This window comes from Pseudophryne corroboree, chromosome 6, assembly GCF_028390025.1.
Source record: "Pseudophryne corroboree isolate aPseCor3 chromosome 6, aPseCor3.hap2, whole genome shotgun sequence".
In the NCBI taxonomy this organism is placed as follows: Eukaryota; Metazoa; Chordata; class Amphibia; order Anura; family Myobatrachidae; genus Pseudophryne; species Pseudophryne corroboree.
The window spans coordinates 472,993,495-473,017,272 of NC_086449.1; the positions used below are offsets into that span (position 1 = coordinate 472,993,495).

The following is a 23,778-nucleotide window of genomic DNA, read 5'->3' on the forward strand; positions in this document are numbered from 1 at the left end:
ACACAAGGAAAAAATTTCCAGGGAGTGTGATCAAGTCTGGAGATTTTTCTCCACATAAATATAGCTAAGGGTAAATTTATAATGCTCTAAGCTTAGCAAGACCTCTGCTTCAAGGTCAGCCGGTATTGATCCAGTGGGATAAAACATCACGGCAGTCGCCCACGTAAATAGACAGGGCGGCACAAGAAGCAGGAGGGCAGTGGCAAAAACTGCAAGGACTTTTCGCTGGGCGGAAAATCATGTGATAGCACTGTCAGCAGTGTTTCATTCCGGGAATGGAAACTGGGAAGCAGACTTCCTCAGTAGGCACGACCTCCACCCGGCAGAGTGGGAACTTCATGGGGAAGTTTTCCACATAATTGTAAACCGTTGAGAATTACCAAAGGTGGACATGATGGCGTCCCGTCTGAACAAAAAACGGGACAGGTATTGCGCCAGGTTAAGAGACCCTCAGGCAATAGCTGTGGACGGTCTGGTAACACCGTGGGTGTACCAGTCGGTGTATGTGTTCCATCCTCTGCTTTTCATACCTAAGGTACTGAGAATTATAAGACGTAGAGGAGTAAGAACTATACTCATGGCTCCGGATTGGCCAAGAAGGACTTGGTACCCGGAACTTCAAGAGATGCTCACAGAGGACTTATGGCCTCTGCCGCTAAGAAGGGACTTGTTTCAGCAAGTACCATGTCTGTTCCAAGACTTACCGCAGCTGCGTTTGACGGCATGGCGGTGGAACGCCGGATCCTAAGGGAAAAGGCATTCAGGAAGAGGTCATTCCTACCCTGGTCAAAGCCAGAAAGGAGGTGACCGCACAACATTATCACCACATGTGGCGAAAATATGTTGCGTGGTGTGAGGCCAGGAAGGCCCCACGAAGAAATTTCAACTCGGTCGATTCCCGCATTTCTTGCAAACAGGAGTGTCTATGGGCCTCAAATTGGGGTCCATTAAGGTTCAAATTTCGGCCCTGTCGATTTTTCTTCCAGAAAGAATTGGCTTCAGTTCCTGAAGTCCAGAAGTTTGTCAAGGGAGTATTGCATATACAACCCCCTTTTGTGCCTCCAGTGGCACTGTGGGATCTCAACGTAGTTCTGGGATTCCTCAAAACACATTGGTTTAAAACCAGTCAAATCTGTGGATTTGAAGCATCTCACATGAAAAGTGAACATGCTCTTGGACCTGGCCTGGACCAGGCGAGTGTCAAATTGGTGTTTTTTTCTCAAAAAAGCCCATATCTGTTTGTCCTTTCGGACAGGGCAGAGCTGCGGACTCGTCCCCAGTTCTCTCCCTAAGGTGGTGTCAGTGTTTCACCTGAACCAGCTTATTGTGGTGTCTTGCGCCTACTAGGGACTTGGAGGACTCCAAGTTGCTAGATGTGGTCAGGGCCCTGAAAATATAGGTTCCAGGACGGCTGGAGTCAGGAAAACTGACTTGCTGTTATCCTGTATGCACCCAACAAACTGGGTGCTCTTGCTTTTAAGCAGACTTTTGCTAGTTGGATGTGTAATACAATTCAGCTTGCACATTCTGTGGCAGGCCTGCCACAGCCAAAATATGTAAATGCCCATTCCACAAGGAAGGTGGGCTCATCTTGGGCGGCTGCCCGAGGGGTCTCGGCTTTACAACTTTGCCGAGCGGCTATTTAGTCAGGGGCAAACACGTTTGTAAAATCCTACAAATTTGATACCCTGGCTAAGGAGGACCTGGAGTTCTCTCATTCGGTGCTGCAGAGTCATCCGCACTCTCCCGCCCGTTTGGGAGCTTTGGTATAATCCCCATGGTCCTTTCAGGAACCCCAGCATCCACTAGGACGATAGAGAAAATAAGAATTTACTTACCGATAATTCTATTTCTCGGAGTCCGTAGTGGATGCTGGGCGCCCATCCCAAGTGCGGATTATCTGCATTACTTGTACATAGTTACAAAAATCGGGTTATTATTGTTGTGAGCCATCTTTTCAGAGGCTCCGCTGTTATCATACTGTTAACTGGGTTCAGACCACAGGTTGTACAGTGTGATTGGTGTGGCTGGTATGAGTCTTACCCGGGATTCATAAATCCTTCCTTATTGTGTACGCTCGTCCGGGCACAGTACCTAACTGAGGCTTGGAGGAGGGTCATAGGGGGAGGAGCCAGTGCACACCACCTGATCCTAAAGCTTTACTTTTTGTGCCCTGTCTCCTGCGGAGCCGCTATTCCCCATGGTCCTTTCAGGAACCCCAGCATCCACTACGGACTCGAGAAATAGAATTATCGGTAAGTAAATTCTTATTATTACCTGAACTTGTTGCCGACACACAATTATGGCAGATGCTTTGTGTGCTAATCTAATTTTAATATAATTTATAGAATCAATCAAAAAGTATTCAATGTATATATATTTTTTTTTATTCAATTCCCTCCAGAAGAATTTTAACAATGTATTACTATGGTTTATCAGAGGCCGGTATTCGCATGAAGGGAATTAGTGGTGCCTATTATAATAGGTATTAGGTAGTATCCTGATAACCCAAATCTTCCTCCCAGTGCTGTTAATTATTTTGATGTTAATCCCAGTCTCCGATCTTCCCATCTATAGTTAAGTAGTGCCTTGGGGACATGACCAGTTCCTAAGAAACTGGTAGGCTGAATTTTTAGGAATATTAGCTCAATCCACAAATGGATCTTCTACTTTATGTAGGTAACTGTTGCTCTTTAATCGCTCATGTATGTATTTTTTGTGTTTGCTACACCATCATATAGCTATGTGCATTTCTTCTCTTTTACAAGGGATGACATACACACTACCCTAACTTGTTCCTGCTAGTAAAAGTTTCTAATGGGGTTTACCATAAGTACCCAATACCCAGTAAAGGAAGAGAATTATGGCAGTGATACTACAGTATAACCTTATTCTATGATGTACAATTAAGCAATTCAAGACATAACTGGGCATTCTAATAAATATAAACTATTGCTTTGCATATATTCCTGAACATGAAACATAAAACCTTCTGTCACCTTTATTCCAAACCTTCATTTAAAATCATATATACAAATCTACCTTTCTATAATAGGAAATGTTTACATTTTTAACGCTACAGGATGCTGAGGGTTCTAAAGGTATTCTAAGGCATTAGCATTGTTAATAAATACTGTCATCTACTGTCATTATGAAAATAAAGTACCATATATAACTATGGAAATTGGAGTGTAAATAATAATTGTATCTAGGTAACTAAATTAAATATCTAAAAATTCATAGCTACTGCTAATGCCTTCATGTCTCTGTATGTAGTTTCTTGAACAGTCCGGCAAAAAAAACATAAAAAATCTCTGACACTAAAAAAAAGAATTGCTATAGAACAAAAAATAAACCTTGTAAGGATGGCAGTAAAAATATTACCAAAGGCAATAAGTTAGTGCAAGCAATAAAAATAACCTTTTTCTTAATATACTGTCTTTCTTTCTGTAAACAGGAAGTAGCAGTAATGGGGTTTCAGTATTGCCAAGGGTATAACGCACTCTCCCTTTGCACCCACTACATGCTGTATTTTACTGAGAAACATTAATAAGTGGACCATTTAACTTTTGTGCTTTCTTTTTTTTGATGCACAGAAAACAAATCACATGATTCATGTCATTATGACCCTAACCTCCACTGCGCTATGTGGTCATTGGTGTCATTTTGCTGGGGATATGTTGATGAAATTCAAAGCAAATTTTGAATGAAACCCCCATGCCCTAAACTAGGCAATTAGGCAGCATCCTGGGCTAGTCCAGGAATACTTATAGACATTCTAGGAGAGTAGTCAAGTGGGAAAATAAAAAGAAGATCTACAATGTTAGGGTCATTCATGAGTTGTAACAGTGAAAACCATGATGCTGAAAGGAGCACAATTCCACGAGCACTCCATGCTTTAAGGATGGCGACACAGCTTTTTTCCCCTCCAAAAAAAGATCAAAGATACATTTTGCAGGGGCGGTGCCGTGATCATGCAGTTCATTTTTAAAGCTGTAGCCCCTTGTTCCTCCCCTCCATGATCCCCTGGAGAGAAGTCCCACAAATTGGACAACCATGCAAGTAGGGACACTTGCTCGCAAGATTTGCAAATTTCCAACTAAATAAATTAGTTTACAGTACACAGCTGAGTTGTTTTCTTTGCATTTTTCACCTATTTTCAACATTTTATTTGAGGTTCCTTTGCATTCAGATCTTAGGAAAAATAAATGCAGAACAATTAGAAATGCACAGTAGAACTGCTTGTGAGCTCAAGTCCTACAGCATCACATATGGTCCAGATTATTCTGCCCAGGAAAACAGATGCAGAGAATTCTCATTCTGTGTCCAGCAGTCATGGTGGCAGATGTGCACCCTCATTGGCCAGATTTATTAACCCATTGATAATACAGTCTTTTGGAATGGATGTGCAGGTTACACAAATGTTGTGATAGAAGTGTTAATCTGTCCTTATTACATAGATTTATCAGTTATTGGCAGATTATCTGAAAAGTCAATCGATAAGTCATCTATATCTATTTAAGATCTTGATTCTCTAAATGTGCAAGACTCATGGTTCTAAACTGTAATGTAGGACACAAAAAGTAACATTTTCATAATCCTATAGAAAAAAAACTGATAAATCTATCTACAGATGGGTAAACTTGAAGAGATGTGAATTGCTATTTGTACTGTAGGTAACTGGCATGTACAGTACCTTGCTGGCACGTGCCAGGGTGAACATACAATACCTCCTCTACTCATCACATTATATGCACGTTTCTACAGAAAAGTGTAAATTGGCTTTAACATCACACAGTTACAGAGAGAGACAGAAACATGCCATATATACAGTAAAGTACCTACACAAATATTGGGTTCTGTTATCATAAGGTGAGATTTGAATATTACAGATTGCAGGCACTGTATTATGTATGGTAGTATAATATGAGACACCGCACCACAACTGAGTCATTTCAAATGCTGTAATGGACTATTATGCCCAATGTTACATTGCTTTTCCTGACTGACTTCTTCATTACCAGGGAGAAGGGGCAAATCATTTCTAGTTTCTAGATGATGTTTTGTACTTGATCAGAGCCTGGTCTCTTGTACTTCTTCTTCTGTTTCTTCCTGCAAGGCAGTGATCTTGGGTCTTGATTTCCTCTTACTGGAGTTTCTGCGGTGTAGTGGAAATAGTTTTAAGCGGTCAGAATGACTCATGGCCTGCTTGAAGAAACTCTTTTCGTTCATCAATTTCTGTATAGAATCGTACTGCCGCACTGTATTCTCTTCTATTACCTGAAAGAGCGATAAACATGTTTTAAACCTACAATTATACAGTATGCAGTATTAGTTTAAAATTACATATTTTCAAATGTAATCTGATCAAAACATAAAAGCACTATTTGAAAGTGCTAACATTTACTCATTTTAACTATTTCTTCATATAGTTTTTACTAAAAACGATGGAAACTCCATGAGTATCATGAACCTTCTCATACAAAATGATGGCAGGGGGAGGCAATCACAAGGACCGCCTGTAGGGTCCCGGCGGTCCCAATGTCAACAGTGCACTCAGGAGCTGGGGTCCTTCAGAGGAAGTATGTTTTAGCTTTGTGTGCGATCTAGCTACATTATCTCTCTCTTGGTTTCCATCTATCTACAGTATCTACAGTCTCTATCTCCCTAGGGGGTTTCTATCTATCTGCAGTGTCTCTCTACATTTATCTTTCTCTCCATCAGTATTCTACATCTCTCTCTGGGGCAGATGTATTAACCTGGAGAAGGGATAAGGAAGTGATAAACCAGTGATATGTGCAAGGTGATAAAGGCAGCAGCCAATAAGCTCCCACTTGTGGCGCATGCACAGTTCTGACCCGATCGCACCATTGCGATAAACTGCAGCGTGCAATCGGGTCAGAATGACGTGTCCTATAGATGTGTCCTATATTGTGACGTGTCCTATAGACGTGTCCTATATTGTGGTCACATCACGTCATTCCTAACATGGGATGTTCCTGCTATCCATTATCTGTGACTGAGAGTTGCATAACGTGATGCATACGCATCTCAGTGCTGCTATTAAATGCTGCTATATGCACAAACACACCCGGAAAACCCCCCTTATAAATCCTGCGTTTGCCCCTGAAACCAGCATACATACAGTGGTGTAGCTATGATAGGTAGAGGTTGTGCGGTGCACGTAGGGTCCTAAGTCCAGGGGGGCCCACACCACACACCCATTTTTTTTTAATACTTACAGTACCTCTCCTGATTCCTGTTTTGGCGGCAACTGGGCTGCACAAATCACAGGGAAAATGGCAAAGCAACTATTTTGATCATGAGCAGAAGGAAAAACACCAGGAAAATGGCCGCCAGAACATTTCCCAGAGATATGTGCATGTGCAGTAGACTCAGGCACAATGCTGTAGTCTACTAGTACTCCTAGGGAGGAATTCAGTTGTTTGAAAAGTCGGTTGGGTGTCTGTTTTTTCCTGTCTATTAGGAAAAAACAGACACCCAACTGACTTTTCAAACAACGGAATACTGCCCCTAGGGCCAAATGTAATAGAGTGAGAGTTTCAGAAAGTGAGAGATTTGGTAAGGTTTTGCAGTTTTTTTTTAAAGTGACAATCATTTACACAGCAAGATCAACCTGGTTTTGCGGTGTAAATGATTGCCACTTAAAAATAAACTGCAAAACCTTACCAAATCTCTCACTTTCTGAAACTCTCACTCTATTACATTTGGCCCCTAGTGTTCAGAGTCTACTGTGCTGCAGGCTGTAGAGGAGGGGACGAAAATTGCACATGGGCCCCCTCCTCTCTTAATACACCCTTGCATACATACTATAAAAATATGAATTTGCTTAAATTAAAGCAACTACATCTCAATGTGTCAACCGTACAATGGTGTTGCTCCTCCTGAGTATCTGAAAAAATCCACTCTCCACCACCAAACAGCAGGTAACTGTTTTTTGCTTTCTTTTGAAGGTATTAATGTTATGCAGTTGCGCTGGTGTCACCATTTTGACATGTCAACATTCATGATGTCTACATGGTTAAAATGTCAACTTAATGTCGATATATGAAATGCTTAGTGAAAAAGTCTACATTTGCATTAGTGTTAGCATTACTGTTAGGGTTAGGGATAGACTCACATTAAAAAGGGACTGTCAGCAATTCAACCATGCATCAGTATTAACATGCTTGGTGGAGATACTATGAACATATTGGCATGTTCAGTGCACACATAACGGCCACATTCTCATGTCGGCCTAATGAATGTTATTATTCTGAATGTAGACATAATATACTGAACCCTATTTTATATCTTTAATTCCCCCCATATCATGTCTCCCATCAATCTCCCCCACATCACTTGCCCATGACCATATTATGTCAGGTAATTGTGTCTCCAATTTATACTATTCCAAATAGACCTGGACAGTGCCTTATATACAGTACATGCACAACTCTCTGCTCTGCTGCGTCCTCAGCTCCTCTGGGGCGGGTACAATTTGGGTGCATAGTGAAGGTGTGGGCCCCGTTGCACTGCTATTTCTTGTGAGTCATAGGGACAGATTAAATTAGTCACGAGTTGGCCAAAAATAGTTTCACATGGGATAAAAACCCACAGCATCAATGTTTTGCTATTAAATTAGAAATGTACATTAGTTAAAACAGATTTTAGTTTCTAGCTCTAGACTAGGTGAAAAGTAGGGAATATCCTTACTAAAATGTAAAATTGACAGGATACAGTAACCCGGGATACCCCACCCAATGAATGTTAATGTATTTAGATGTTTTTAAACAAGAATATATGAGTAAGAAAGACGTCATATTTCAGATCATTTTCTCTAAATAGCCGAAAAATGGGTAACATGACGTGGGACGCGTGATGAAATATCGATGGGAAAAGGGGATTTGAACTTGCAGAGATAAGAGTTACAAAGGTGTTGTTTTTGTTTTCAAACTTTTTACAAACTTGTATATACATACATAAACCCCCCTGTAGATTCATTTTATTGTGCACCACAATACTCTGGACCAGTGGTTCTTCACCTATGTGCATGATCAGAAGACCCCTGTGCATGATCAGAAGACCCCTGTGCATGATCAGAAGACCCCTGTGCATGATCAGAAGACCCATGTGCATGATCAGAAGACCCATGTGCATGATCAGAAGACCCCTGTGCATGATCAGAAGATCCATGTGCATGATCAGAAGATCCCTGTGCATGATCAGAAGACCCATGTGCATGATCAGAAGACCCCTGTGCATGACCAGAAGACCCCTGTGCATGATCAGAAGACCCCTGTGCATGATCAGAAGACCCATGTGCATGATCAGAAGACCCCTGTGCATGATCAGAAGACCCCTGTGCATGATCAGAAGACCCGTGTGCATGGTCAGAAGACCCCTGTGCATGATCAGAAGACCCCTGTGCATGGTCAGAAGACCCCTGTGCATGATCAGAAGACCCCTGTGCATGATCAGAAGATCCCTGTGCATGATCAGAAGACCCATGTTAGGACAATGTATATGTGGCACTAACTTACCAGGAAGTACTGACACTCCAGCAGGGCCTCCAGCCTGTGCTCAGACAGGATGACGGTACAATTAGCAAATGCATGCTTTAGAGTTTTCCTAATAATCTGAAAAGTTCTGAAATAAAATAAGATTCACATCATTAATTAATGTATTTGATGCCATTTAAAACTTGACCATATCAGCTGTATTGACAAACTTACATGGGATCCAGATGAGCACTAGGTTCATCCAGCAGGAGAATTTTTGCTTTGCTAAGAACTGATCTGGCCAGGCACACCAGCTGTTTGTGGCCATGGCTTAGTACACATCCGCCATCCAGGAGGACGAAATCCAGCTGACCTGGAAACTGCTCAATTATGGACTTCAATCCAACCTACAGAGAGAATTGTGAAACCCATTCTTATTAACTGTGCATTGTATTTAATAGTGTTTTGCCTTAACATGAATAAATCATAAACATTTCTAGTAAATAAGGATGTGCCAAAATAATTGTGTTAATGAATTCTCTTTTTAAATATTTGCTAACATTCCACTAACGTATCTCCACCTCCAGAGGCATACAGGAAGCTGCTGAACAATACAGTTTACAGAGACAAGTGTCTTGTGCAGGAACACAAAGGACGGGGTATGTCACATGATACTGTTCTCTGGTAAGTTCAGACTTTCACAACATACACAACTTTAATATATAGGATCATTTTCTCAGACATGAAGTCACTCTGTCTAACCACAAGGTGGCATCACCACACAGAAAAATAATGTAAACTGTGTGACTTCTCAGTAAAGAAAACACTGTACTGTTCTTAAGTAAGTCCTTTGGCAGGCTGAGTATATGGCAGCACACATCCAGCAAGCAGTCTTTGTTATTTGTCATTTTATCAAGATGTTCACAATGCAGCTCATTGTCACCACTGGTAATTTTGTAATCCTCATCACGCATATAGGACCAGTGTGTAGCTTTACCTCTTCAGCAACTTTCCAGATCTCTTCATCACTGTATTTCCCATAGGGGTCCAGATTTTTTCTAATCGTTCCAGAAAATATGAATACTTTCTGTGGGGGATAGTAGAAGAAACAGGATCACGAACAGCTTTCAGCTTTTTTGTAAAGTAGTGTCATGCGTCTTATGAGGTGTATAAACGTGGGTAAAATAAGACTTCCTTGTGACGATGTTGTGCCAACACTTATTACAGAAAAGCGAAATCTGTTTCCTCCTTTATTTGAAAGAAGGTAATTGTTAAGCACTTGATTATAAATGGCATCCATTTACAAATGATATGCCTTGCATAACTCTTACAAAACTCTTACAAACTGTTCCTCATATTAACAGTTCTCTTCATTTTACTGAGAGATCTATGTGTAAAGAGATACAGTATCTATAATGCACACTCAACAACAAAGCAAGCCTGAGTATTCAATACACCAGGTACCCCAAGAACACAGAAATAAACTAAGCAAAAAATATAGGAACAATGACCTCTGGCGATATGTGTATATAATAATAGAAAATAGTCAAAACTTCTGTGCTAAGCAATGAATGACAGTTTATTATATAGCAATATGATTAGAATTCTATGATAACCATATGGGAATAGTATATGAGTGAGATATGGATAACAAAGGAGTTGCATGTCTATTACTAGCTCCACATCACACAAAACAATACAAATTATAGTTAGCTCATAGAATGGCACAAACAAATTATAAAACCAGCTTATTTCAAGTTGTAATAAGACAAAATAATAAAAATAATGTCCTAGGCTCACATAGAGCTTAGTGGTGGTGCAATAAAGTAAAGTGGACCGTACCCAGCTGGAGATGTAGGAGCCGCAGGTGGTAAACAGCAGTGTATGTCCGGATAATACCCTGCAATGGCAAGTCTTGCCTTGAATAAGAGCTCCTGATAGCTCGAAACGCATTGGCTTGGTTCCTGTGCATGCAATAACTTAACCGTGAACCTGTCTCACCCGTTCCCGAACTGCTTTGGAGTCATTGCAGGGTATTATCCAGAAATACTTTGCTGTGTACCTCCTGCATCACCTAAGATACACTCTGTATTGTATGGTGGTCAATAGTTTGCATTCTGTATAGTATGGAGGTCACTAGGATGAATGCTGTATTTTATAATGCATACTAGGATGTATTCTATTTCATGACGGTTACTGGGATGCACTCTGTAATGTTCATAATCACAAGAATGCTAACTGTATTAAATTTCAATCACTAGGATGTTCTCTGTACTGTATATTACTTATTAAGATGCTCTCTGTGTTACATCAGTCACTGGGATGCTACTGTATTGTATGCTACTCACCAGCATGAAGTCTGTATTGTGTCTCACTCTTTTGGATGCTCTCTTTATTGTATGGCAGTTACAACAATGCTCTCTGTATTGTAGATCACTATGATGCTCTTTCATATATCTATCACTAATACTGGGCAAATTATTATACAAAACAAAATAATACAGTATAATGCTTTTTCTTACTTGCTTAATTCTAAATAAAAAGTATCTGTTAAATTGCTGATATTAGTGTTTAGTGGTAATCACAGTTGTATTTAAGAATATGTGAATTTATATATGAAAGTCACTTCTGCACCATGAAGAAGTCATAGGGAGGGTGGGACCTGTTCTTGTGAACGATGGACTTATCCAATTTCATGGGTGGTACAACCTAAAGCTTTGAGTGCAGGTAGCCAAAGACAAATACATTTTTTATACCACCCATCCGGGATTCCTCCATACAGTACAGAAATTGAGAGATCTGTCCTTACTCAGGAGGCTTGGCAATCCCATATGGACAGTTTCTGTAATCCAAGGGCCTCTCTGCTGCTGTGTAAACCTTTGACTGTTTCCTCTAAATACTTTTGTCACATCACATTTGTTGGACACAAGCAAAGGAAACAGCCCAGGTGTACTCCATTTAATTACCAGGCATCAATCAGTGCAATGTTACAAACACACAGACTCCCCCTCAGACTCTCCACCTCTCTACAAAACTTCAAACGGGCTCTTAAGACCCACTTCTTTACCAAACCCAGCCAAATCTCATCCTAACCCACTGTTCCACGTTCTCTATGTACCACATTTGTGTCATAGAAACATAGAAACATAGAATTTGACGGCAGATAAGAACCACTTGGCCCATCTAGTCTGCCCCTTTTTTTTATCCTTTAGGTAATCTCAACCCTTTTTGAACCTTAATTCTTTGTAAGGATATTCATATGCCTATCCTAAGCATGTTTAAATTGCTCTACAGTCTTGGCCTCTACCACCTCTGATGGGAGGCTATTCCACTTATCCACTACCCTTTCTGTGAAGTCATTTTTCCTTAAATTTCCCCTGAACCTGCCTCCCTCCAGTTTCAGTGTATGTCCTCGAGTTCTAATACTTCTCTTCCTTTGAAGAATGTTTCCCCCCTGAACTTTGTTAAAACCTTTGGTATATTTAAAAGTTTCTATCATATCTCCCCTTTCCCTTCTCTCCTCCATACTATACATGTTAAGATCTTTTAGCCTTTCCGGGTAAGTTTTGTGATGTAGGCCATGCACCATTTTAGTTGCCCTTCTTTGTACACTCTCTAATGTATTTATATCCTTCTGGAGATATGGTCTCCAGAACTGGACACAGTATTCCAGATGAGGCCGCACCAATGACCTATACAGTGGCATTATTACTTCTCTTTTCCTGCTACTGATTCCTCTTCCTATGCAACCAAGCATCTGACTTGCCTTTCTCATTGCTTTGTTGCATTGCTTTCCTGCCTTTAAGTCACTTGAAATAGTGACTCCTAAATCCCTTTCCTCCTCAGTAGTTTCCATTATAGTACCCTTGATACTATATTTAGCCTTTGGGTTTTTGAGACCCAAGTGCATGATTTTGCATTTTTTAGCATTAAACTGTAGTTGCCATGTTCTTGACCATTTTTCAAGTCTAGCTAGGTCATCAATCATTTGTTTTACCCCTGTCTGTCTACCCCTCCCCTTAGAATGTAAGCTCTCACGAGTAGGGCCCTCTTCCCTCATGTGCTTATCCTTTTCTTACTTTAATAATCCTCAACTGCCCAAATCCCGCAGTTTTTTGGCCACCTTGGAACTCTGTCATTTACTGGTGTAGTTATGCTTAGTTACCCTGTACTTGTCCTATATTGTCTTCAACTGTAAGTCACTGTTTTCCTGTTTTGATTATGTGCATATGTACTCTGTAATTGGGCGCTGCGGAACCCTTGTGGTGCCATATAAATAAAGGATAATAATAATAATAATATACTAAGCAGTGAAAAGAGTGAAGAAGTAAGCCAGTGGAGAGATTGCCCATGGCAACCAATCAGCTGCTCTGTATAATTTTCTAGAATGCAAATTATAAATATTACTTCAATGCTGATTGGTTGCCATGGGCAACTTCTCAACTGGCTCACTTCTCCACTATTTTCACTGCTTAGTACATCTCCCCCACAGGCTGGTGGGTGACATTATAGAAAAGACAGAAAGATTGGCAATTGGGCGAGGTGGACCTTAGTCTGTGAAGGAGAGGACAAGAAATACTGTTAGTTAGTTGATACATACAAAAATATGGAAACACCTAGGAAAAGAATGATTTTATTATCTAATAATGTGTAGGACTGCCGTTGGCATGCAAGACTGCCTGAATTCTACTTCGAATGGATAAACATAAGTCCTGGATGGTCGACAATGGAATCTTAAACCATTCTTCATGCAAAACTTGCTCAATTTCCCGGTGTGATGTTGGAGGCGGATAATGTGACTGAACCCTGTTCTCCAAAACCAATCACAGGAATCTATGATATTGAGGTCTGGTAATTGGGGAAAGATGAGACAACTTGTCTGCATGCTCAGAAAACCACGATTGGACGACATGAGCTGCATGAATCGATGCCTGATCATCTTGGTACCAGGCATCACTTGCCGGAAACAATGTCTGCACCATGGGATGGACCTGGTCAACCAAAATGTCTACATAGTCCATGGCAGTGACTGAACCGTGGTTGGCCAAATCATCACCGACCCCCCACCATGCTTCACTCATGGCACCAGATAGTCCTGAACATACACTTGGCTCTGTGTTTTTTTACTCGTAAACTCATCCTATGATTGGGAACAGCATGAAAGGTGATTCAGGTGACCATATGATAGTCGTCCATAATTCAGCAGTCTACGATTTATAAGCATTACACCAATCTCTCCGTTTCTTGACATTCGCCAGGTTTACCAGTGGTTTGGCAACTTCAGCTCGCCCATGAATATCGCACTTGTAGAGTTCCCTCCTCACTGTTATTGAAGGCACTGGGTGTGTAACACGGGAATTTAGCTCAGCAGTCACTTTTGCAGTGGTTGTCTTATTATTTTTTGCCACAATCATCCTCAATGCCCTTCTGTCTCTGGCTATCAGTTTACACTTTCGTCCATGCTGATGTTTAGCTGATGATGTGTTTCTGGAAATGGTATATGCCGTCACTACCTTTAACAGTTCCTCATTATATCCCAAAAATACACAGACATACCCACTAGGCTGGCATCAACAATGTGCCCTCTCTGAAAGTCCATGAGCTCAGACATGATTCACTAATGCCTGCACAGAACAATGTCAACAGAGCAACGAAGACCTACAACCACCTCAACAGGTTTACCCTCATACAGGAAACACGAACTACTGTGGTGCCACGTCTGGTTTGACGTTGAAAATGCACATCTAATTCACGCATGCCATCGGCATGACGTTTCCATATTTTTGTCTAATCCCTGTATGTAAATCATACCCAGCAAGAGAAGTAAGGGGATTGTGACTGGAGATAAAAGAACACATCATTACCTGGGACAATGTATGTTTTTTGAGCACAGGGATTGGAGGAGTGTCATGTCAGTAATGCCTGGTGCAATTCTATTTGGTAAAAAAGTTTATCTGCAGGGGTTCAATTCATTTTATAAGGAGTGACACAAATGGAATATTGTGATTGGCTGGTGATTTATTACTCAGCATGATTCATGTGTCATTGATTTATGCAACCTGTGCAGAGTAGCCAACTGGACCAGGTTCTTAAGATTTTACCTATTTTTGTCATGGAAAATGTCCCCATCTTCCAATATTGATCAGCCTTGCAGAAAAGTAACTTTTATTCTGGGTATGAGGGGGCTATGGCAATAAAGGGGCATGAGGGAGCTCTGGCAAATAAGCACCATGAAGCATGAGTGACTCAGATCTGATGGGTTATAAAAGGACATGAGGAGTCTCTTATGACATATGAAGTGGCTCTGATGCCATATAAAGGGTACAAGGGTTCTGAGGCATATAAATGGGCACAAGGAACTCTGAAAGTGCCAGTAGGGGAGAGGGAACGGAGAAAAGGGGGACTGGAGACAGAGAGGATAAATAAAGATGCTAAATAAAATCCAAGCAAGGCCAGGCATTACAGCAAGTTTAAAATGAATTCCAATACATGTTCCGCCAGAACCTAATATCAAATTTTCTAAGTATGAAATAGGTATATAGCATCAAATACAACTAACTGCCTTTCTCTCAACTACAAACCTTCAAGTGTACGCTGAAAAATTACAGTATGGCTTTGGGCAAGCTTATCAAATTCCTGAACCTTCCACATAATCAGCTTGTCCTCTGTTGCCAATTGTGTACACCAGAAAGCTCCACTTAGAAACAGTGTTGTGGAATTTTTAATTCCTTCCCTAACAATTTTTCACACTTTCCAAAACCATATTAGAGGAAAATGAAAAGTATTTGCATGCTATCTGCAAAACAAATGTAGAAAGATGCATGAACATTAGGAACTCATTTTGTTTTCTTTCAAGCATATGCTACAAATAGTTTTTATATATCTTTAAGAATAAGGAGGCGGCATGACCAGAGTAATCTTAATGTATGAACACACTAGGCAGCTGCCCAGGACACCATGATTCTAGTGGCTTGGGAGCAGGGGCAGAAGACATCTGCTACCGAGGCTGGTTCCTCCAGAGTGAGGCAACAGCCCAGGTGTATTGGTGAATGGATGAAGATATCCACTAATCAGAGTACTGACAACCATTCACTGTCACATGGCGAGATGGTGCGGGACCACAGGAGAGGTACGTTATGCTTGTTTTTTTTTTATTCCCATGAATGAGTGGGTAGGGGCCCCAGTGCATTGGGCTCTGGGCATGGGTGATCTGCTAGTGAGCTCCGTCTCTGCACAGGTGACTGAATATCATTTCAAACCTCATAGAACTCTAATCGGCCAAGAGGATACTTATGTTTAAAAACAGTGGAAGAAATCAACAAGTAACAGATAAGCTTTAAAGATTTTTTTTTTAATTTGGTACACTAACTTGCATTTTATAAACACATGGTCCTTATATTAATTCCCTACACTCCACATCCCACACATCACAATTGTACATTGGGGTAATGAAATTCCAAGAGCTACAGTAGTAGACATCTGCTACCAACACTGTGAACACTGGAGAACATTTGATTCCAAAGTAACCCCAGTCAGCAGAGGTCCAAAAGGCTGACTGATAAATACATGTATGCTGTTCTCTCGTACACATTTCTTTTTGCACCATGGTGATTGGATATTGCACTCTACACTATTAGGTCCTTGTCCCTTTTCCACTATTTTAAAGGATCTTTACCAATCAACCAATCGGTTCACTAAAGGATATGCAGACATCCCATACTTGCCTACTTTTGAAAAAAGCATTTCAGGGAGATTGTGAAAGTAACATCTATCAGCGCGGGCGTGTACTGCTACATCTGAGAGGCGTGTCATGAAAATGACTTACATCCAAATGTAAATGATCCCCAAAGTTAGTAAGATCTACTAGTTGAAGAAAATACACTGATATTTTGCTGTATTGTTCGTGTACTGTGCTTTACAAGATGTTCCATATAATGAAAAGTGGCCACGAGAAACTTTAATTTAAAATGCATGTAGCCATAGGGATCATTGTGTCTTATAACCCATGCAGGGTATTGGCACTGATGTTCCCATTTGAATGTATGTATCTGTGATTTATGTGTCGTCCCCCCCCCCCCCCCCCCCAAGAATGTAACAGCTGCACAATGGGGATAAGGTGCAATCAAGGAGATTGCTGGACTATTCAGGGAGTCAGGGAGATTGCTACTATTTCAGGGAGTCTCCTGCAGAATGAGGAAGCATAGGCAAGTATTGGGCAGTGTAACCTCTATACAGTGGTTATATTGACATTCTATGTTATTGATGTTCTAGTGATATCATTTTGTGATTAAATACTGTGGAATATATAAATACACACACACAGACACACATATAAAACTGTTGCACCATGCTTCCGTTAGATGATATGACTCATATTTGCTAACACTGTCTGAGATCAATGAGAAAGACACGTTTTCATACTTCATTACAGCAAATAAAACTGGCTCTAATGTAAACACTGTGAGACGATTTGATGAGAACAGATATAATCCTCACATTGGCAAAGCAAAACTCACAGCTATTTTGCTGCATGGTAGAAAGATAGATCCATATATTGTATGACAATTAGAGTAACCATTGCTACTGAAGGTGTTAGCAAACAGGTGGGAAAATCTGGTGAGGGCTGCCCTGCAATCCGAATGCGGCCACATCGGGCAATGTTTTAGTAAGCTGTGCATGTCTCACTGCAGTCATACAAAACTTAGAGCAGCTACTGCATGAATTGCCTTTTACTGACTTGCCTTTTACTGACAACAGAATGGGCATTACTGGGTGGCAAAAAATGTGCGTTTGCATGTAACAGTTCAGTGTATTTTGGGGGCGTGTTGTCAGAGTTGCGCAAATGCCAGTGCATGATATTTTCAGTTGCATACTCTGCACCAAGCATGTGGTAGGTGTAAGTACCATTGCTAGTGAATATGGCTGCCCTCTCTTTATTAGTGATGGTGCTGCTGCATAGATACGCCCAAAACAGAATATGGACGGATATGGGCTGGAGATGTCAGGAACTGTCACCTCATGATGTGTGACTAAGATTCAGGCCCAGTATCTCTGCAAATCAATTAGCATTGCTTCTCTTCTGTCCCCGTTCTTCGTTTTTTTATTGTGGTACAAAAGTCAATGCAGCGTATGTATGTGGATTGTTGAAAAAGTCACAAGGTGTTTAGTTTTAGAATAGGTAAGAGAAACAAACAATTAGGACCTGAAGAGAGCATTGAGGTGGCGAGGATGGAGGATTGGAAGAAAATAAAATAAGTGATTTGAAATTAAACTGGAGAGAAAAAGAGCAGAGCTGTAATAGGAGAGCATATATTTGAAGTGAAGGAAGTCAAAGAGCAAACAAGATTTTCTTTAATGTTGTACCACAGTGTGGGAACATCTTTGGATGTAGCAGGCAACTCTAACGTGCTAGTTTTGGGGTGAGGATGATGACAGATTGAAAGCAATTGCTGGAGCAAAAGCATCAAGGACAGATGTAAGGGTAGAGTAAAAGAGGAAAGCAGCCTTATCAGGGCAAGAAAGGGAAAAGATGGGGGAGAGGACAGAGTCAAGGGATGTGGAAAAAGAGTTAGGGTTAAGCATGTTGAGGTTGCACTGAATGAGGGTTGTCTTGCGAGAGGGGGTCAAGTAACAAGGGAGATATAGGGAGAGGCAGACAAGGTAATGCTCAGAGAAAAGAAGGGGTTGGAGATATCAGAGACATCACAATGGTGGCAAAAGATGAGGTCAAGACTATGACCACTGGAGTGATGGGGGAAGAAGACCATTGTAAAAGATTCAGGGAGGAAGAGAATGAGAAGTTTAGAAGCAGCAGTATCCACTGGATTTTCAATAGGGATTTTGAAGTCTGCCAGGATGAGGAAGGGGATGTCAGAGGAAAGAAAGTGGTAGAGCCAGGCATCAAAATTGTTAAGAAAGATTGAGGAGGACCAGGAGTACAGTAGATAACGACAACCTGAAGATTGACAGAGTGGTAGAGTAGGATAGAATGGACCTCAAAATGAGTAGATAGAAAGAGAGAGCTCAGTCGGAATAATCTGATAGGTTCAATGAGGGGAGAGATGGCTACCCATACCACTAGCGCTGTTACCTATCATGTTCACAGCTGGATGAAGAAACACCAGCTACATTTTTCGGATGCACCTTGCTCCTAACTCTCTGCTCAGTGAGACCCTCTTCTGTGATACTCAAACAACTGTTTGGCACCATCAAACATTTCATGGTCAAAGTTAATTAGATTAAATTCCTCAACATGGCGTTTATCCTGAACAACATATAAACTCCTTGACAATACTGCATGCTTTTGTGCATTGAGCAGCTGCCACATGATTGACTAATTCAATATTTGCATTAATGAGTAGATGCACAGGTGTACCTAATAAAGTGGCCACTGAGTGTATAGGTTATTTCAATTGTTACCAGCATTTAGCCTTTTCAACAGAAGCATCTTAATATGGTTCCAATATATATTTCATACACTTGTTATAAGAGTCCCTTTGGATAAGTTTTCCAAATCGTGTCCTTGATATTGATTAAGTTAACTTGTAAATAATGTTAACAACTTTTGTAATACCTTTTTCTTTAGCAAACTGTTACAACCTATACTTCAAATGTCTCTAAGGCTGGGTACACACTTGACTGACATCGGCATCCACCAGCGGACGCAGTGACCACGCGATCAATTTTGGTAAGCATACACACTTCCCAATCGGCCACATGATATGTCTGGCCAGACATCACAACTGGGCGGTCATTTGAATTGCAGTTCCTGCGGGCGGCACAATGGGTCAGTCAGTCACCCATACACACAGGCAGATACACCGATATATCTGCAAGATATATCAGCATTTGTCATGCTGCAGGGCCAATGTATTAGGAGCCCTATTCAGTATGGATCGCATCTGAGATGCAATCGCATACTGATGATTTTCGGGCCAGTGCGCACGCACAGATCTCATCCTGCACATGCATGGCCCGGGAGATGTGTTCGCATCTCAGTGATGCAAACGCCCCTGCCAGATTGACAGGCAGAGGTGTTCATGGGGCATCGATGCAGTGTTGCAGGGGGCGTAGTATTTGGAAACAGAGGCGGGTCCGGAGCAGGTGCGTGACATCACACGCATCTGCAGCGATGAGGAAAATGGTGGCGACCCGAATGCATTTGCACCCAGGCTGCACAGGCAGTAGGGCTTCCCTTATTCAGTGATGTGATCGCAATTGAATTGCATCTCTGGCCACCATTAGCATGCTGGGCGGCTTTGCCCTGTGCTGGACGACCCCCAGCATAAGCTCACAAGCAGCTGCAGTTTTGCTTATTAAGCAAAACTGCAAATGATGCTGAATGAGGGCCCATGTCTGTGAACAACGCTGTTAATAGACATATCGGTGGTACATATGAGCTGTTGCACTTAACAATATACTGTTCATCAGCTGTACGAACAATATATTGTATAGTGTGTACCCAGCATAAGAACAGTATTTTCAAAATATCACAATATCAGAGGAAAGTATCTCCCAGATAATCACCATGACTGCTTCCACTAAATCATCTCTGCAGTAAGTCTTACGTTGTAACTGTTAGTTCTTATAAATTGTTTATTTTCCCAATATCTTTATAATGCATAATCTGTTTTATTATTAACCAATGCATTATTTTAAGTAGCTGTACAGAATACATATGACATCACGGCAGACGGGATGCTGGCTGTCACTATACTGACAGAGGCATCCCGGCAGTGAGTCTACTCGCCACAGGTTCTATTCCCACTCGGTTGCTGACGTGGACCCACCAACCGAGTGGGAATAGCGGGTGGGTGTCGAGATTCCGGATGCCGGTAAAATGCCAGCTATCACGATTCTGGCGTCTGACTCCTGAATGCCGGGATGCCGACAGCCAGTATATTGACTGCATCCTGGCTGTACACCAGTTTTCTGTTTCATATGACAGGATAAAGCCTTTTGATTTTACTTGTGCAATGTTTTTGTCTGTAGAGTATCATCTATCTCTCATAAAACACAGATACTAGGACACCAGTTCTCTATCTTTTACAGGATTGTTGCTTATCAGTGTTACCAGTGCCGTTTCTTGTGGCGGGCGAGCCGTGCAATCGCACGGGGCGCCCGCCGCAGCACTTCTGTGACTCCTTGCTTTCCCCTCCTCCCTCTTCCAGAGTAACCCGCTTGGGGGGCGGAGTTTCGTGGAATGACGCGATTGCGTTGTGATGTCACGCCGCAACCGCGTCATTCCGTGAAACTCCGCCCCGCCAGCGGAGTACTGAGGAGGAGGGGGAGCCGCTGCTAAGCTACAAGAAGGGAGAGGTGGGCGGCGCGAGGAGGGACTGGAGAGGCGGTCCGAAGAGCGGGAAGCGCCTCTGCAAAACGTAAGTATTAGTATCTCTCTCGATCGATAGATGGGAACTCTGCCTGCCATAATGTGTGGAATAAGGACATTTGCCTGCCGTAATGTGTAAAATGGGGACTCTTGCCTGCCGTAATGTGTAAAATGGAAACTCTTGCCTGCCGTAATGTGTAAAATGGGGACTCTTGCCTGCCGTAATGTGTAAAATGGGGACACTTGCCTGCCGTAATGTGTAAAATGGGGACTCTTGCCTGCCGTAATGTGTAAAATGCGGACTCTTGCCTGCCGTAATGTGTAAAATGGGGACACTTGCCTGCCGTAATGTGTAAAATGGGGACACTTGCCTGCCGTAATGTGTAAAATGGGGACACTTGCCTGCCGTAATGTGTATAATGGGGACTCTTGCCTGCCGTAATGTGTAAAATGGGGACACGTGCCTGCCGTAATGTGTAAAATGCGGACACTTGCCAGCCGTAATGTGTAAAATGGGGACACTTGCCTGCCGTAATGTGTAAAATGGGGACACGTGCCTGCCGTATTGTGTAAAATGGGGACACGTGCCTGCCGTAATGTGTAAAATGGGGACACTTGCCTGCCGTAATGTGTAAAATGGGGACACTTGCCTGCCGTAATGTGTAAAAAGGGGACACTTGCCTGCCGTAATGTGTAAAATGCGGACTCTTGCCTGCCATAATGCGTAAAATGCGGACTCTTGCCTGCCGTAATGTGTAAAATGCGGACTAATGTGTGAAATGGGGACGCGCATCTGCAAAATGTAAGTATTAGTATCTCTCTCGATCGATCGATGGGGACTCTGCCTGCCATAATGTGTGGAATAAGGACACTTGCCTGCCGTAATGTGTAAAATGGGGACTCTTGCCTGCCGTAATGTGTAAAATGCGGACTCTTGCCTGCCGTAATGTGTAAAATGGGGACACTTGCCTGCCGTAATGTGTAAAATGGGAACTCTTGCCTGCCGTAATGTGTAAAATGCGGACTCTTGCCTGCCGTAATGCGTAAAATGCGGACTCTTGCCTGCCGTAATGTGTAAAATGCGGACTCTTGCCTGCCGTAATGTGTGAAATGGGGACACTTGCCTGCCGTAATGTGTAAAATGGGGACTCTTGCCTGCTGTGATATGTAAAATGGGGACTCTTGCCTGCCATAATGTGGGGATTTAATGTATCAAGTGCATTGCGGTGTGTGACATAATATGGTGCAGGAGGCATTACTGTGTGGGGATTATATGGTAGATTTTTTTTTCCTATGGTGGCCGTGATCTGTTGGTGCAGGGTCAAAAACTGGGGTGTAAGGTAGTCTGTTCAGACGAGGCCACGGCCATTGTAATGGGCCATGCCCATTTTAACAAGGCCACACCCCTTGTCTGGAGCGCGCGCACCTGCGGCGCACGCAAGGTGGTTTTTTTTTATATCTAGTGTGGGTGAGGGGGCATTTTTTTCTATGTCTGTGGGGGGGGGGGGGGGGGAGCGCATTTTTAAATCTCGCACTGGGAGCCAAATTGGCTAGAAAAAGCCCTGAGTGTTACCTTACCAAATACTAAATATAGTCAGTTGAGACAGATAATATTACTTTTAATAATTTAACTAGAATTGGATGTTGGTATTATTGCAACACAGAACTACAGTATAAACATGAAGAAGTTTTAGACTGTTACTAAAACAGTGCAGTGATTACCTTAAAATACTACTTTAATATAACCAACAATATCTAGCGTAACAAAATAAAAAATATATGACCGGCAAGTGGATATAAAGCATCAATATTCTACTGTGTGTCTGGCACTAATTGTGTATGTTCCACAAAACTTGCTTCAGATAGAGACAAGAACAGGAAAGTTTATATAATGCTGTTTGCTTTCCATTGATGTTAAAAGTAAACTAATGAAAGAGCTATTTTGTTTTGTATGTCACAATCTAAAAAGTTAAACTGAACAAACCAGTCTTGTACACAAGCCTGAGAATTATTTACCCACAGCCAAATCCAACTGTGATAAAGTTACAAACAGCACTTAATATTATTGCTTACGTACCACGGCTCTAATGTACATTAGGTAATAATTTGATGACAGAATAATATTATAGAACTGTATGTATTGGAATTATGAGGGAAAACAATCCTGTACAGAATTTCATAACATATATTTTACTGAAAACTCGTTCAAGAGTAATAATGAATGTTACTGCCCCATAGGCAAACATGGGGGGAGGGGGTGTTCCAGTTGCCCAGAAACCCCCTTTCCCCACAGCCTGGCCAGTGGCCACTTCATGCATTATAAAGGCCGGAATGGAGCTGCTGCATATGCCCAGTGGCAGCAGATTTTCCTACCAAGTCTGCTGTATGTGTGTGTGTGTGTCTATTGATCTGAGTGCTCAGTCATCGACTCATCGCATCAGAGAGTGAACTGCTAAGTGGCTTGCCATAATAATTGGGCCTGCATGTGTCTGAAGTACTGGATTACATAAACTGCCCTTTGGGGCAGACTATAGCTTGTTACATGCGTCCTTCATGGGCTGGCGACAATCGCTCTAAAACTAAAAATTTGGAAACCCCCCTCCGCAAATCCTGCGTTTGCCCCTTGCACAAACTGAAAGAAATATTCATATGCAGCTTTTAGTTTATGGAATATAATAATGTAAAACAGCCTTTAAATCACCATTAAATAAAGGTTATTCACTGAAACATATCAGGGTGGACAATTTAAGTATTACCGCAACAGACGGGCAAACTATAATTTACAGAGTTTGCCTTTTTGGTGCTATAAATAAGATATACACTTAGGGGCAGATGCACTAAGCCTTGGAGAGTGATACAGTGTAGAGAGATAAAGTACCAACCAATCAGCTCCTAACTGTCATTTTTCAAACAGCCTGTAACACGGCAGTTAGAACTAGGAGTTGA

At 41.8% G+C, this 23,778-nt stretch overlaps 1 protein-coding gene across 1 annotated transcript in view; it reads right to left on the reverse strand.

Moving 5' to 3' along the window:
* Positions 1 to 2,203: 2,203 nt before the first annotated feature.
* CFTR (CF transmembrane conductance regulator) overlaps positions 2,204 to 23,778 on the reverse strand; it is a 256,140-nt gene continuing 234,565 nt past the window's right edge. The window contains exons 24-27 of the mRNA XM_063927222.1: positions 9,499 to 9,588; positions 8,736 to 8,908; positions 8,544 to 8,649; positions 2,204 to 5,280 (exon numbers count right to left, since the gene is read on the reverse strand). Coding sequence (XP_063783292.1) covers positions 5,074 to 5,280; positions 8,544 to 8,649; positions 8,736 to 8,908; positions 9,499 to 9,588 — 576 coding nt within the window. The 3' untranslated portion in view covers positions 2,204 to 5,073. The remainder of the gene's footprint in view (positions 5,281 to 8,543; positions 8,650 to 8,735; positions 8,909 to 9,498; positions 9,589 to 23,778) is intronic.